The sequence below is a fragment of the Aphis gossypii genome, chromosome 2 (assembly GCF_020184175.1).
Source record: "Aphis gossypii isolate Hap1 chromosome 2, ASM2018417v2, whole genome shotgun sequence".
NCBI classification, from domain to species: Eukaryota; Metazoa; Arthropoda; class Insecta; order Hemiptera; family Aphididae; genus Aphis; species Aphis gossypii.
In genome coordinates, this window is record NC_065531.1 from 67,891,394 (window position 1) to 67,908,915 (window position 17,522).

General features: G+C 26.8%; 1 protein-coding gene across 2 annotated transcripts in view; it reads left to right on the forward strand.

Moving 5' to 3' along the window:
- LOC114122213 (atrial natriuretic peptide receptor 1) overlaps positions 1–17,522 on the forward strand; it is a 59,037-nt gene that overhangs the window by 34,663 nt on the left and 6,852 nt on the right. For both annotated transcript variants that reach the window (XM_027984807.2, XM_050198943.1), the window contains exons 2-12: positions 1,615–1,780; positions 1,893–1,964; positions 6,766–6,922; positions 8,394–8,516; positions 9,003–9,112; positions 9,668–9,856; positions 9,958–10,093; positions 10,909–11,145; positions 14,924–15,008; positions 15,093–15,210; positions 17,399–17,506. In XM_027984807.2, coding sequence (XP_027840608.2) covers positions 1,615–1,780; positions 1,893–1,964; positions 6,766–6,922; positions 8,394–8,516; positions 9,003–9,112; positions 9,668–9,856; positions 9,958–10,093; positions 10,909–11,145; positions 14,924–15,008; positions 15,093–15,210; positions 17,399–17,506 — 1,501 coding nt within the window. The remainder of the gene's footprint in view (positions 1–1,614; positions 1,781–1,892; positions 1,965–6,765; positions 6,923–8,393; positions 8,517–9,002; positions 9,113–9,667; positions 9,857–9,957; positions 10,094–10,908; positions 11,146–14,923; positions 15,009–15,092; positions 15,211–17,398; positions 17,507–17,522) is intronic.

A 17,522-nucleotide genomic window follows, 5' to 3' on the forward strand; every position in this document is an offset into this window, starting at 1 on the left:
ATTATCAAAACAATTATTATAATAATTGTTTTTGTTTATTGTTAACATATTTTTATACAATTAATAATAATAATAAAAAATTTACTTACTAACAATAAAAACAAGTTTGACTAAATCTCCGCGAAGAAACAAATCTATCTGTAGAACATTTGACTGATTTACATTAAACGTTTGATTAGTTTATGCAATATGAAATTATATTTAATATTAATATAATTAAATTACATGATTGTGTTATATATTTTAAAGTTTTTGTTAGAAATTCAAATGTAAATAGGTACTAAATAAATATTTAAATATGCCAAACTTAAAGGTTGTTGAAATGAAATTCACATTTATCGTTCAAATCACGATAATTGAAAATATATTAAGACGCAATGCAAAGTTTAAACAATATTTTAATTACTGCGCGTTATATTTTGATGAAGATAACTTATATTATTGTAATATCACGATTGCCATATTTATAATTAAATATTAAACGTAAAATATTTTTCACTATAATCGTTAAACATTTGATTTATTGATTTATTTATTTATTTACATTTAGACAGGTATTAATTCTTATATCAATAAGTGTGACTGAGTGACTAGTTTGTATAATATTATTTTTGAATCCAACACGTGACGTTGAAAAATTATCATGTAATACAAATTGTCACACACGAATTGCAACCTGAATCAAGGACAGGTGACCTTTTTTCACTCGAATTGCCGCTAGGTGTTTTGGGGGGGGGGGGGGGGTAATTCAAGTACACCCAAATAAGATACTCAAATTGTCCCCCATAGTACACATAGATTATAAATCAATATTAATATCAATACATTTTATTTATAATACTTGTACTATTGATTATTACAACGACTATGGTAATGTTAGAAAAGTTAATTTATTATTACGTTGACACCTAATTATTCAATGTTATATTCATAAAAATTAAAAACCATTAGGCAAGGTTAGGTTATAAGTATTATTATACGCCACCAAACATTTAAATTGACTTGGTATTTTTACGTCAATCAAAAATGTTATTGCGTATAGTAAAATTCATAATAAATATAAAATAAAAAAAAGTAGGTATAAGTTCCCACGAATAATGTGTTTTAATTACCGTGTTCCGCGATCTCCGTGCATGATCGATCGTAAAAGTATTATTGGACGCATCTCTAAACATACACAAGTGGGTCGAGAATTATACATCAAAAATCATAAAAATATGATGGTCAACGACGAATTCTCTCTGTCAAAAAATGTTTTGATATGAACAATCATTGCTATTCAGACGTAGAACAATAATAGAAAGTCGATATAATGATTTCGCCTTACAAAGTTAAAAGTGCACAACGTTCGAGTAGAGAGACATTCAAATTGTTATTGTTATTTAGCGAATTTAAAAATGGAATAATTATTTAATATAATATAATTGAAAAATTTCGTATTATCCCGCTTATTTTTTTGGAACCCCAAAATAATACATTCCACCTGAAGGTCACCGCGTAGCTGTAAATCCGCACCCGTCTACACACACGTATACTGTATACCTACGTATATGATATTTATTATATGTTATGATCGAAACTAATCTAAACCTCATTTCCGTTTTGAATTTTCAGCTATCCATCTTGCTCAGGCGCTCAAGCGCCAGGATTGGCTGCCAAAATGTACTATATCGATAAAGTCATAGCGTTCATCGGACCAGCGTGCGCTTTTGCGTTGGAACCCGTCGCCAGACTAGCCGCGTTTTGGAATATTCCGATCATAACCGGAATGGGTGACCAAGTAAGTCGTAGCATCATAGTGACGTATTACACGTTTTCCGAATTCGAACAGAGAAAACAAACCAAAAATAAACGTCTTGTATAAATAATATCATATAACATTATGTTTTCAGCCTCCAGCCGAAGGTCAAGTATCGGTCATGTCGGGCATACTCGGCAAACTGCCGAAATGGAAAAACGACTCGGTGAGTATAGTGAGATCACCGTTGGAAACGTAAAATATACTTAAAATCTACGTGGTAATAAATATGGGTAGTGCTATATGACATTTTATACGACGCTAAAGCCATATTTTTTTTTTTTTTTTGAACACCAGTGCTCTACCGACGAGAGAACAGAGGCGGATATTCTCAAATACATAAATAACTCTCCCCTATAATATAATGATTATAATAATATTATACAATTTTATGCCAAGACTAAGAGATTATAATACGTATCTTGTTATTATTCTCGTCGGCAGCAGTGCTTATAATATTATAATACAACATATTATTATAATATTAAACTATGTAAAAATAATATATTCGATATTATTATATTTTCTTGTCAATATCACATATAAAATAAATATATGATATAGGTACACGCGTTTTCTCTCACGGTGTTATAACAATATCGTATACGGCGTCGTAACAACCGAGAATATTCCTTACAGAATACCGGGTGAACCGTTTAACCGTAAGACACGGTCGTTATTTCAAATAACGCAGTAACATTTTGGAAAATATTTCTTTTCACATGATTTTAAGTCGGTAAAAAATATTTTTCAAAAAAAAAATTATTATCTTATCGCCTGTCGTTTATTTTTTAAATGTTTAAACTTTTAAATGACAATGTATAACATTTTTTTATTTCATATTCCGAAGCAGAATATTATATTCTTAGTATTTTGATCCATAAAAATCAAATTTCGAACAAGTAAGTAGTCGGTATATTAGTTTGTATAAGTATATTAATTAAAGTTCAGATGAGCGGAGTAGTGGACTAACATTTTCGGGATGACCCTACACCACTACAGTGCACTCATAAAAACTTTAAATACTTATAACAAATAATAAGCTACTCGCCTAAAATTCGATGTATATAATGTAGTTAACGAAATAATCTAAAAGTATTCTTCTTTGGAATAAGGATTAAAATACAAATGTTGTCAATAAAAATTAAGCATTTAAAAATAGACCGATAACTATGAAATAATAAAATATGTACTACTTTTTTGAAAAATTAAGATTTTTAACGACAAAATTATTTTTTTTTTTTTTTAAAACAGATATTTATCCAAATCGTTAAAAAAATTGAAATAAAAAATGTCTTTATGTGCATCATCCGGTATATTTTAATGCATTATATTGTACAATAATCATGTAGTGTTATATTGCCGCCGCGTGTGACTGTATCAACATTTGACTGTTCAATATTCATGAGTCGTGTTCGTGTTTAACAAATGACCCGTGTCAAACGCTCCATAAAATCCTAGGTATATTGTGTAGTGATGTGGATAAAGCACACTGGCTATATTATCATCGTCGCACTTCAAAGGGAAGTTCTTGTAAAAATATTTTTAAAACGCGTTTTCATAACATATTTTAATATTTATATACTTTTATAAACACTGAACACACCATCGATATGACGATAAAACAATGATTAAAAAAAAAAAAAATTCGGTCGAGATCATACGGTTAGGTGACTGGTCAACATCGTCTCATCCGTATTGTATATGCAGACGGTACAGCTGGTGTGCTTTTCGTTTTCCATTTTTATACGTTATAGAAGAAAATATATTATTTATGACGGAAAGATTAAACGCCACGTGTACGGTCCACGGTTATTAAATTTTAAAACCTGTACCGAGAATGAAACTTATAACGGATTTTTATTTAGCTAGACGATTTTCCGGAGAGGATACTGAACGGCGAATCGATATAGGGAGAAAAGTTAACGTAGAGGGAAAAAAGGTTTTTTTTCTAATAAATCGAGTCCGTCAAAGTGAAGTGCTGTACGATTAATTAATAAACGATAGGTTTAGAAAAACTCCCTCGCACGGTTGTGAAGAACATATTGTGTGTCTGTGTGGTACAGCCTAAAGTCAAATCGTGTTTCGATAAAAAAGTGAATTATTATTATTCGAAATTGCAATGAAGTCACAAACGATCGCATTGTAAAAACTAATAGATATTCCAGCAAGATATTATTTTTAATTAAAGCTGTTATATTTAAACTGTTGTATCCAAATAATTATTTGTTGTTGTTTTTTTTTCTTCACAAATGTTTAAAAAAAAAAAGTTAAATACTGAAAAAATAAATATTTGAATTCTTTTAAATATAATATAGGTATTATAATATCTATTCAATTTTATTTTTTAATTATAATTTATTCATTTTTCGGACCTTTGGTAATTTTTATCGATATTATTTTTTTATTATTCAATTTAAAAAAAGATTAAAATATATTGAATACCTCTAGTTAGTAATACTATGACAATATTATTTTTTAATAAACATAAATTCCATGAAAACATATCTACATAAATCTATAACATTTGAATAAATATTATGAGTAGGTATACATTTTGTTGGTATATAAATAATTCAAATGAAAATTTAAAAAAAGGTGAATAAGTGGGTAGTGAATACCTCCCTGATATACAGTAAATGTCCAGTAGATCACTGTGATAAATGTGTTAAATGTAATTAATTCACTGATATATCATTATATATACAACAACAAAAATACGACTCTAAACAAAGACGGTCTTAGCAGCTAATATTACAAAGTATATAGGTATTACATTTCATATTTTTTGATATTGATATTGATTTAATTTTTTTTAATATTAATAATACAATTGGTTAAAATACATTTTCACTAAAAACATTGCATTTTAAATTGTTATTTTGTGCACAAAGTATAATAATACTCGTAGAAATTGTAGGTCCACATGAATAATGTTTTTGAATTATGACAAAATAATTAATATCGAAAACATATTATATAGTTCTTATATATTTTTTAAATTTATTTGTTTTAGTATGAGCTACACATTATGAATATTGCATACACTTTTAAAAACAATTTGTACATTTTCGTGATTTTTAAGAATTTTGTAAAAATCTTACCTAACTTAAAAATAAAACAAAAAAACAAAATTTAAAATGTTCATAAATAACTCAAAAAATGGCAAACTATTTGAAAATAGTCTTATATTTAGAAAATTATCATAAAAATGTTTAGTGAAAATATTAATGATTAATGATATTTTGTTTTTTAATTATAATAAAATATCAAAAACCATTTAAGCAGAAATAGTTATGAAATAGCGTCGTATGTTTTTTTAAATAAAAATAATTTCAAAATTTTCAAAATTTTTGAATTTCATCAAAATTCTTAAATTAAACGCTTATAAAAAATATTATAACTATATATTTTCAATATATTTTAATTAATGAATGAGGTATTTATGAAGAGCCTACCAGATTTAAATTTCTAATCGTTTTTACTCTGAAAATACATTTTTATCGAATTTCGCTTAAAAATTTTTAACTTATTCAAAAAAATATGGAAAATTTTAAATGCCTATAAATATCTCAAAAAGAATCCAATAATTTTGAAAGTTATAATATGAGTAGAAAATGCTATCATAAAAATTTGGTGAACCTTTAAAATACATACAGTTATAGTAATGATCCCAAATCTTAAATCTTTTCACTTGCTGCATACCCTATTATTATAATATACTTAATATATTTTCCAAAAATAACACAACTATTTTGAAAATGTAACTCGTCAACATAATCGTAAATGACCTAACCCCGCTCTTGATGATTAAACCATTAATTTCTAGAAGAATTAAAAAACCATTAAAAAAAAACTTGAATTTTGAAATAGTGTCAGTTGTAGACATAGATACATTCAAAAAACAATACCTACTTTCATCAGTAACGTCCTGTAATATAATAATTATTATTGTAGTTAGTGTATGAAGAATGAATATTCTAAATATTATTTTTCTTAATAAAAAAAAAATAATAATCAAACTATGCCTAGATAATTATAGCATAATTACTTAAATGTTTAATATAATATTATTTTTTCAGGATTTTGTAGATTATACTGGTTGAACAGTTTGATATATTTTATTACAAACAATCGTTTCATAAATCATACTGTTAAAAATCTAATTTTTTATTTTAATTTACAATTAAAAGTTAAGATATTCTAATTCATATCCATTATATAATTTTTATGTGGATTTTCATTTTCTATGCAAATACAAAATCAATTATTCACATAGAAATTAATGAAAATCACTTCCTCGACATTTCTATAAAATGGAATATTTACCATGACTATATTGTTACTGTTGAATTATGAATTGTGTTCTTAAGGGGTTTCATTTAATTCATTTACTCAAATGAATTTTACATAAAGTAAAATAATTTATTTTTTACAAAATTATAAGGATTTTTATATTTATTCCAATTTAATGTAAACTATAGCAGAATGAATTTTTTCATGTGTATTAAAATAAACAAATTCGTAAAATAAGTTAAATTACATTTTACGAATAATTGGAAAAGAAATTAAAGTAATAAAAATAAGTTATATTCATCTTTCAATTATTCCGTTATGAAAACACGCAGTAGTGTTACAAGTCTGAATGAATTTATTATGTTAATAATGTATTTTACGCGCTCTGATTTTTAAATCGTTCAAGTTACAATGGTCTCAGAAAATGAAATTTGCAAACAGCATATTTTACAATATAAATGATTTATAACGGAACGATAGAAAATCGCCATATTTTGTTATTGATGTTTGCAAAATGGATTAATTTAAATTTTGAAATGATAAATAGGTACCTTTTTATAATAGGTACCTCCAATATTTTTTTCAAAAAAAAAATAGTTGTTTTAAACAGATTCGATAAATTTTATAAATAATTTTTACTCATTAAATTTTCAATATTAATATATTTTCAGAGCATTTTTAAAGACAAGTCTGAGTATCCGACGCTGACGAGAATGTCATACTGTCAGCGCAGATTAAGGCTCGTATTTCTGAGCATTTTCAAAAAGTTTAACTGGAAACACGTGGCCTTAATACAAGACCGTTCGGATTTGTTTTCTCTGACAGTGGGTAAGTAATGTTGTACAAATAAAACAAAAAAATAATTGCACGTCATTATTTTTCATAATATTATAATTTTACGTTAAAATATACGTTAAAGTGCAAAACATTACGTGAATATTTTTCCACGCAAATCGTTTGGTATGTGATTCTAATAAATAGATTAAAATATTATTATTTGTATCGACTAACTGACAGTAAAAAAATTGATAAACACGATCTCGTCTTGTTTCCCATTTGATTTATTACGTTTAATATTTTTATTCCCTCGTCTTGAGCCGAATTAATCATCGGGATTACCGGTCCGAAAAATATATTGAACAATACATTATATATAACACTATATTTTATACTGTATACAGTCCGTAAATTATAATATTCTTTTAAGATCACTTCCTTATTTTTGACAAAATATTCATACTTAATATAAGTATACCATACGTATAGAAACAGGGTTTTTCGTTATTAAACATAATAATATTCATTTCATCGTTTTATATTAATTTGTGCACATAATATTGAGTAGTATTTGTGTATTGAGTATTTCTCGGAAACCATCGAGTTATAAAAAGGCAGTCGATATCTTTGGGTATTATTATGATCATTAATGCAAGCACACTAAAATTTGGGTTCATATAGCTTACTCGGGTTTCACGATTTTAGTGTTATAACCACTCCGTGATATTATAAAACAAATAATTATAATATTGTTGTTAAGATAAAAACTATGTGAGTTATTCACTTTATCCAAAGTCCACAAAGTACCTTTTTTTATTTATTTACATATTATACATATTAGTAAAATTATTTTTTGTAAGTCTGATGGAGAAATTTTATATTTACAGAAAAAACGTTTAAAAACACACATGAAACAATACAAATTCCCCCCATAATTTAATATAATATTTGATCGTATAATATTATTATTGTAATGGAACGTTGCAGGAATTATAGACAAAATAAAGGTTAGCGTAACCCAAGTCGTTTAGACTTTTAACAACATTAATACCTATTCGGAGAAGCCGAATGTTTAAACTCAAAACTATTATATTTTTATGGTACTGGAAGGAAATTTATAGATAATGTGTGCACACTCGCAATTTGTATCTCTGTATTTAACGTTTTATATTGTTCGAATTTTCTTCGTAACATTATGATTAGAGTAACGTAGTGAGTTAGTGAGTAATGACTAACTATAAAGCTGGTCTAACAATTCATTATTTATGATTCATTTTGTTTAATTTAATCATATGATGTATTGTAATTTTGTAAATTATATTAATTATTATTACTACAATACATGTATAGTAGTATATATATAAATATATATATAATAATAAAATTATTTAAAAACATTTCAAAAAATATCCTTTGATGTGAAAAATCTTTAAGTATTTTAATTTGTTAAATAGCGTTTTAAATGAAAAAAAAACAATAATACATAAATGTATACTATATTTTACTGTTTTAAATTGTACAGGTAAAAACTTGGAAATTGGTCTTAGAAAAGCTGGTGTTTTGAGTTTTATACGGGATTTAGATGGAAACGACGAAGATCCACATTGTGAAAGTTATTTAAAAGATGCAAGCATTCAAGCTACAGGTAACTATTATGATTTTTAAACTCATATCAAGATATTTATTCTATTTATTCTATACAGCAGTATTATATTCACCTTTACCTATATGAATAAATTTCCAATAAACTATGTTAAATGATTAGGTTTTTGTTTATTAAAGATAACATAGATTATAGCAAGAATCAGCTTAAAGCCAGTTGTTTGTAAGTTATATCTTTAGAGATTTGTTTTTACTGATGTTAATGTAAACGAAGAATTTATTGTGAATAAAGTACTAGTAATCTTACGAAAACAATGATGTTTATTCATATTATGTAAGAGGAAGACGCATAAAACATTAGTATGTAATAATAATATGTATATAATATTGAATATTCAATGTTGTGATGTATTGAAATGGAGAAAAGAGATTAACGCTATTATTACTGTTGAAAACTAAAATACATCAGAGAACAAATTTCTTTCTTTTTGCATTAATGCGATTATTCTTTTGTTTTTGTTTTACGCAGTCGTAATACTATGTGTGAGGGGAACGTTAGTGCGAAAATGCATGTTGGCCGCTCACAAACTCGGGATGACCAAAGGCGATTGGGCGTTTTTGGACGTGGAGTTAGTACAGGTAAACATAATGAATGCGAATAATAATATGTACTTAATTAAAACAATTAGTGTTGAAAAATCATAAAAAAAAAATTTTATCCAAAACCCCCCTAAAAAAATGAAGTCTTAGTTGATAGAATAGTACCTATGTATTATTTTCGGTGATTAATATGTTGACGGAAAAAATTCCACAAACTGTTTGCGTGAACAATTTCTACTTGCTGTTACTTAAAAAGTAAATTATAAAAAAAAACACAATTTTTTTTTCATCGTATTTAGTTTTTTCAAGATTCTTAACCTTTTCCTCTTTCAATAATTGTATCCGATTTCCGTCTTACAAAAAACAGCGAATATGATGATAGTCGACAAGAGTTTTATATTATATTACAACGAGTGTCGCTACACAACTATTTACCAGTTAAAACAATTGACGAACAAGTAAGAAAAAACTATTTCAAACGTATTTTAGAGACGTGAAAATCGCAGCATCGAGATTTACCTCTCGAACACGTTTGTCTTCTCAATTCTTTTTATTTTTTGATCAATGGCGTTTTTAATATTAATTCATTAAAAGGGCTCTTATTGGGGTGAACACGGATGGTCGGCGGGAGACAGCGAAGACGGTGCAGCCAGAAAAGCTTACCAAGCACTATTGCGAGTGTCCCTGCTAAAGCCCACCAGTTCGCAATTTCACAATTTCTCCAAGCTGGTCAAGCAAAAGGCATTAGAAAATTACAACTACACTCTGTCCGAGAGCGAAGAAGTGAGTATATCTTGCTAAATAATAATGATGATCATAATCATATATATGATCGTCGGAAAAGTGATGAGATGATAGTGTAAAGGTCGATATTGGTATTTTAGGTAAATTTTTTCGTTGGCGCATTTTACGATGGAGTACATTTGCTCGGCATGGCAATGAACGAAACTCTGACCAACAGGCAAAACATCAAAGACGGTAAAGCGATCACCAGTTTGATGTGGAACAGAACGTTTAACGGTAAGACGGTTTTGAATTCGCTAATAAATTATTAAAACGTAATAATTATTATGTCGAACTCAAACGATTTTTAATTGTAATATGCAATGCACAAAATCATTTTTAATTTAAAATCTTTCCAAACAAATGAATTACATGCTGTTGCTTAATTTGATACAGACGTTATTATATAATGGTATTATACTATATTATGTCTTAGAATACGGCATCACGTCATTAATCTTATTACAAGCTTACCGTTCAAATGGTACAAATTAGAATGCCGTTTAAAACCGTTAAACCACTTCGGGTAACTATAGATGATATGTAATAATATACTAATACAAAAGATTTGTGAAAATATTTAAACATTATTCCATCCGATCAGGAAATTACGAAAACGGTCTCGTTGACATTTTTAACGCCATAAAGCCACAATATACGAGTAGGTACCTACATATTATAATTATACAAATAATAACACCGGAACTCGTTAAGTATGTTATCGTGTATTTGTCTATAATAACATGTTTAGCTTGAAATGTGAAATCGTGTAAATATGTAATATTTCTTTTAGACTTACATTTTTGGACGATTTGACAACTGACAATATAATAATATATTTCCGTCAGGTAACGATATTGAACTCAGGGGCGATCAGTGTCTGAAGACGATGAGATGATCCTGTAGTGGTGGGATGGTTTGGGTGGGTAGATCGTATAAGGGAGGGGAATTATAATATCGTATAGTACGTTACGTACATTATATATATATATATATTATTTTATATTATTTATCACTCCTCGTGGTTGTTGTTGTCGTCATGGCGTGAAAAGGTGTCACTGGCCGAGTAAGGATCGACGAAAACGGCGACAGGGATGCGGATTATGCGATATTGGACTTGGACCCGATCACGGGTCGGTTCGAGGTGGTGGCCAAGTACTACGGGGAGGCGAGGAACTACAGCCCGGTGATTGGAAAACACATCCACTGGCCTGGCGGATCTGACGGACCACCTGAGGATGTTCCGGTCTGCGGGTTCCTGGGAAGCGGACCAGCCTGCGATTCTAAAGGTAATTACGTTATATTTTCCAATACACGCATATACTGTAATAATATAGATTTTGCTCAGTTCGAGTACGATTTTAAATCAGTATTTAATACATTTTACTCGTCATTAAGTCCGAGATATTAAAAAGTGTAGGAAAAATGTAGGATTTTTGAACCTACATCACCTGGAAAAAAACATATAAATATTAATTCTTATTTTATAAGTCACGCGTCATTGCAATAGGTTTTAATATTATAGTTTTAAATTCCATTGTTTAAGGTGTTTTAAAAATGTAGCAAACGTATCAACTATCAAAAACGGAAATTTAAATTGAATATTAATAGTTTAACCGGTAAAAACCAAACAACAAGTGTACTTTAAATCATTTTTCAGATTTAGAAATGTGTTACATTGATAAAAGCAAAACGGTATATTGGTTTTGAAATAAATGACAAGAAATATCATAATGTCTATTAGTTTTAGTCCTTTTAAAATACACAATTTACATAGAGCTTTGTGCGCATACCTAAATATAGCCTATGTAACTTTAGACATCTCCTTTGACAAAAAATAAATAAAGCTATAATGGTTACGGAATTGTTATGTATATATGTGTGTGTGTAGGTTAAACTTTTACTTTTATTGTACGACAGAATAAAAAAAATGTATGAACAACCATCCTTTATTGGTTTTCACTCTCACCAAATATAACGATCACGGTTCTGTAGTCAGGTGGAAAATTCGAAAATAGCATATTTTAATATTAAATTGATAGGTAGGTATGTATAAATTATTTTATTATCCATAACGAACAAATTGATGAAAATAAAAAAAATCAGCAAGAAGGTACCCACATTGCTTCAGAATTGGTATGAGCCCGCGTTATTGATTGAATCACTAACAGATGTGTTAAATTTTAATTCAATGATAAAAATGCATATAACGGTATTGTACAAAAAATTACTCTAAGAAATGGCGGTTTAACTTTTTGGTATAACCGAGGTTGCTAAACAAAAATGTTAATATTCTTTTACAATTCTCGAATAATTTGAAAATTAATAGGAATTTTTATTTTTACTTCCTCTTATCCCAAATACAAATAAGATACAATTTTCTACCAGAAACTATCCTCAAATTTCGTAATTAAAGCATATTTTCTTCTTCTAAATTTAAAAAAATCAAAGTCATTTTAAAATTAAAGCATTCATCGAATCACTCAGAATCTAAAATTAGATAAACTAGTAATATTTTATATATTTTCAAAACAATATTATGGTTTCACGGTTAGTCACAAGGCTTCAAATATTATTTTAATGAACGTAATCATTTACTCTGTTTGGTTTTTATTTTTATAACTGATAAATTATTATAGCTAACCGTACATTTTAGACGCGAACAAACATTTTAAAATGCAGTGGCAAAAAACTGTTTTTATAAAATTATAACAAAGTCGTTGAATTTTTGGCGCAAATAGAAAGGTCACAGTTATCTGATTAGGCGAAACGGAAAAGGTCGATTACGGGAGAAAAGTGAAAACGCACCGCCCATAGTACCTATATACGTATATTATACGTATACGGTCGGCGCCAAACGGCGGCCGACCGATCATTTGGTCGGTGCGATGCGATCAACAAAGATATAATTTTATAGTAATAGTTTAAGTAAAAAAAATAAAAACCATATTATGGTATATATTGTAGACGAATAACTTCATCTATCGAAAGTTCGTCGTGAATGATCCATTAGCAAAAAACACTGCATCAAATAATTTTTTAACGTCAAAGTATAAATAAATTACATTATCTATCATTTATCCAAACCTGATACTTTAAAATTAAATCGATTAATAATCAATAATTCAATAAATCATTCAAAGATCTTGACTGTAATTCTTATTATTTAATTAATTAATTAATTCTACAAATTTGAATCATTTAAAGCTATGATTTCTCTGGGATAAAAAAAATTTTGCACAGGGATTATTTTAATGATAAAATATAGTAATCCGGGACTTAGGGTCCATGGGGTATTTCAATATTTTTGTTATAATAATTGTATTTACGAGCTTTCGAATAAATGTACTATATGTATATATATATGTATAAATATAGGAGATATTTAGGTCACTGAGGTCCTAAATGTGAGGCTACGAGACCATGTGGAATAATAAAAATAATATACATTTTTTGTTATTTTTTTTTTTTATTATTTGTTTAAGCTTTGTTAGGTACATAGTTTCAACAATTAAATTATTGGGTTAAAAATAATTTGGAAAATAAAAATTATACAAAAAAAAATAAAAAATAAATTATATAGCTTGAATGGTTAATGAAAGATAATACAGGCAGTAAAATATTTTTTTTTATATAATATATATATGAGGATATGTTTTAGATTTTGAAGAAAATTTGTTTGGAATATAAAAAAAATTAAAAAGAGATAATAAATGGGTGTGTTTTATTGCTAATAAGTAATAATGCTAATTTAGGGCAAATTAAGTTAAGATGAGTAATTTTACAAATCATAAGTTTGTTTTGGAGTGTTCAAAAGACAAATTTTCGTTATTAATTATAATAATATAATAATATTAATATTATCATTTACAAAAATGAATTTTAAATTTTATTTATAAATCAAAAATAAGGGTATTTATAGTATATAATAGTAAAAAATATCTTTTTAATTTTTACTATGACTCATAAATAATAATCTAAAATGTTAGAAAGGTAGATTATATAAAACTGTGCATATATTTTAGGACTACATAAAAAAAAATGTTTCATTTACATTTATGACAATTGCGCCAAAAAGTCACACTGACTTAATTAAAAATTCATAAATAACTAAAATATAATTAAAATGACGGTTTACACATTTAATTATAAATTTTATACAAGCCGAATGCTAACATAAACAATATAGTTAATATTTTACGATTTTTCATAACTAAAAAAGACCGACATCGCACTAATAGTCTTGTATAGTAATAGACGGTTTGATAAATTAGACTATTTACGGATTATATTATTAAAAAGTTACAAAACTTTATGATTTTTATAAAAAATTCGCATTAATATAGAATATATTCTTGTTCTAATAAAGCATTCGATTAAATTTGTAACTCGGCATTTTAATGGATTTATTTCGATTTAAATAGTTCCCACAGGCCGTTTATGAGATTTATTTATCCATATACCCATATATTTTATTGCAATGCGTTATGCGTACAATAAACTATAATTATATAAAATAAGATCTAAAATGCAAAATATTGTATTAGGTATAAAGTAGAAAATATTCTAAAAAAAATAACTTAACACATCGCTTTTCTCAGAACCTAAGATAACTGCAGATTATCTATATAACGCTATATTTATTTTTCCGCGGCGCGATGTACTTCTATTTATCATAAACATTTTCTTTTTATATTATTGTAATATTCTCTTGTATAATTTAATATTAATGCTCAACATTTTTTATCCGTATAAATTTACAGAATCTTAATTCTATTTACGATTCTTGGTTAGATTAGGTGAAATAATGAAAATCAAAAAATGTATTAATCTATACTTATTATTTAAATTAATTGTGTCCACGTGTAGTGAGTTTCTATGTAAAAACTGAAAAGTATTAATTACCTATTTCGCATAAATAGAAAAATCAGCTTTTTAAATTTTTTCCCCGATTTAAACATAAATAAAATTATGATTATTTAACTAAATAAACGTACAAAATTATAATATTATTATTTAAATGCTAGTTGCTTTAATGTCTAATTTCTTATTGATTTTTGCACACAGATATTTACTATATTATGTTATATGCATTGATTGCTTTCACCGTGTTCATTTCATTCGTCACTGTATTAGCTTTCATCGTTAATAGGTATGCATTTAATATTACAGTAAAAATTATTAGGTAATTAAAACTAGAAATTAACTAGTAAAATATTTTTTTTTTTTGAAATAGACAGCTTAAACTTGCGGCAGATTTAAACAATATGAGTTGGAGAGTACGACCAGAAGAAGTATTGATTGAAGTCAGCAAACCGTATTCATCACGTTTGGCTCTACAGAAACCAACTGAGGTAATGTATTTTGTGTGTTTGAAATATATATTTAATAAAGATATTTAGATAATTATTTTCTTCATTGTCAGTAGTTGCGATACACGTCATGTGCTTTACATCTTTACATACTGCATTATAGCCTCGAAGGTTTTATCAAATAATATTACACCATACTTATAACTATTGAAAGACTGTTTAAATATATTTTGAACCAATAATTTCATTATACCAATTTATCAGAGTTAGGAATTTGTATAGCACCAAAGTACATTAACATATATCGCTGATTTATAAAACAAAAATTAATTAATCTGCAAAATTATTTAAAAGGAATAGATTTAAAAAGTACCAATATCTATTATATTTATTATAAAAACTTTTAAAATGTCAGAACTTAAAATATACTATAAAACTTACCTTATTTATATTTTAAGGGTCGGTTTTAGATCAATAATCGAAATTGTATAAAAAAAATTACAAGACTGTCTGAAAGAATCAAATACGCATAAATACAAATTTTACATATTTTAATTAAAAAACTGATGAGTTTAATAGAAGTTATACGATAAAAAATATATATATTATACATAATTTACATTATGTAATTTTAACTTGATTTGGTTAACATCAATTTATTGTCAGTGAACTTAATACATTCACGTGTGTTGTTTTATTATTTCGTGGAAAGAATTTAATTCAGTAAAATTTGTTTATGCGTGAAGTATAAAAATGTATTTTGGGATATTTTTCTTATTTTAATAATTCATTGTTGTTTTTTTTTTTTTGTTGCATAATCTGAATTTATTTTTTTAGAAAACTACAATAACTTATAATCTAAGTTTTTTTTTTTAATTTTTCTAAACAAAATTATAATTAGATTATATTATTTTCAATAGTACCTACTCAATATATGGTAAAAAAAAAATCATTACGAACCGTAGAAACGACATAATTATTAATATATTTTTTTAATTTCAATAAATAAAATGGTTTTTATAGTTTTTACAGACAACATTTTTAGAATTTTTAGAGTCAATTTTGTCAACTCTTAATGTGAAGCAAACAGTAGTTTGGTACTTAAAATTCATATCCTTTGACTTATGGTTTTAAAAAGATACTTTTTATCAATATCGGAAATAATTATTTACTTAACTTTTATTATAACTTACTTACGTAATTTAAATTGGTTTAAAATTAGTAAGTTTTCCACCCTTGCAGTTCGTATACTCAACGTTATAACAAAATTGTAGACTTTTACGTTTTCTTGGAAATCCTAGCCATGGTAAATTAATTTACTATATAAAGTTTGTTTAAGCGCCTAATTTATAAGATAAATCATATTATCATAAAAACACTTTATACAAAAATATATTATCCCACAAATAATAACACTCGAGTACTTTATTTAAAATAAAATATAAGAAAATATATATTCTCCCATTGGTTCAATTGTTTTAATAATCATTACATTATTGATCAACTTTGAATAAAATAAAACTTTTCAGAGCAGCGTTCAGCAATTGAAATTTCGAGTGCCACATTATGCATTTGAGAAGTTTTCAGATACCATCGAAATTCAATGTATATTGCTCGCCAAAGAAAGTAAAGGCAAAATCAAATAATCACAAAAAGTTAAATTCACTATAAAAAATAATACTTAAAAAAATACATTTTATCATGGGCAACGAAAAATTGTCAGATTCAGGCCCAAATTAAAGCTGAGACAAAAGATTACAAATAAAAGCGCGATAGTCTTTTCATATTATACCTGTCTAAAAAATTATTTAAATTTTTTTAAACAATGTGAAAATATTAATTCTGAGTAAAATTAAGATTGATATCCGAAAAGTAAATGGGTGCGCTAATACTTTCCTAACACTAATCCGGTCACAACCGGGTATTAGATTAGAAATGGTTTACGGTATGGTATACTGTTTTATCATCCCTTGTCTTAGATGGTATAAGCTAACTTGTACGTATTATTTTATATAATGCACGTAATATATAGGAATTTAGTGTGATTTTAAAACCTTCGTGTAGATGTATATATATAACACTACGAAATAATTCGCTGCTGATGAAAAAATAATAAAACATTCTAATCAACGTTATTACGAAAACTCGTCCGTTTATAAAACCATTGCGGTGTTTTTCTTATTATTTTAAAAGCCTTGTCATGTTAACCTTTCCAATTATTTTCGTATAGATATTCGAACCAGCATTACAAGAGAAATTAATCTGTCGACGAAGGTCAGACACTTCAAATTCGTCGTTGCCACCGGCACAAGTTTATACTACAGTTGGCATTTACAAGGTAAACAAAAACCCAT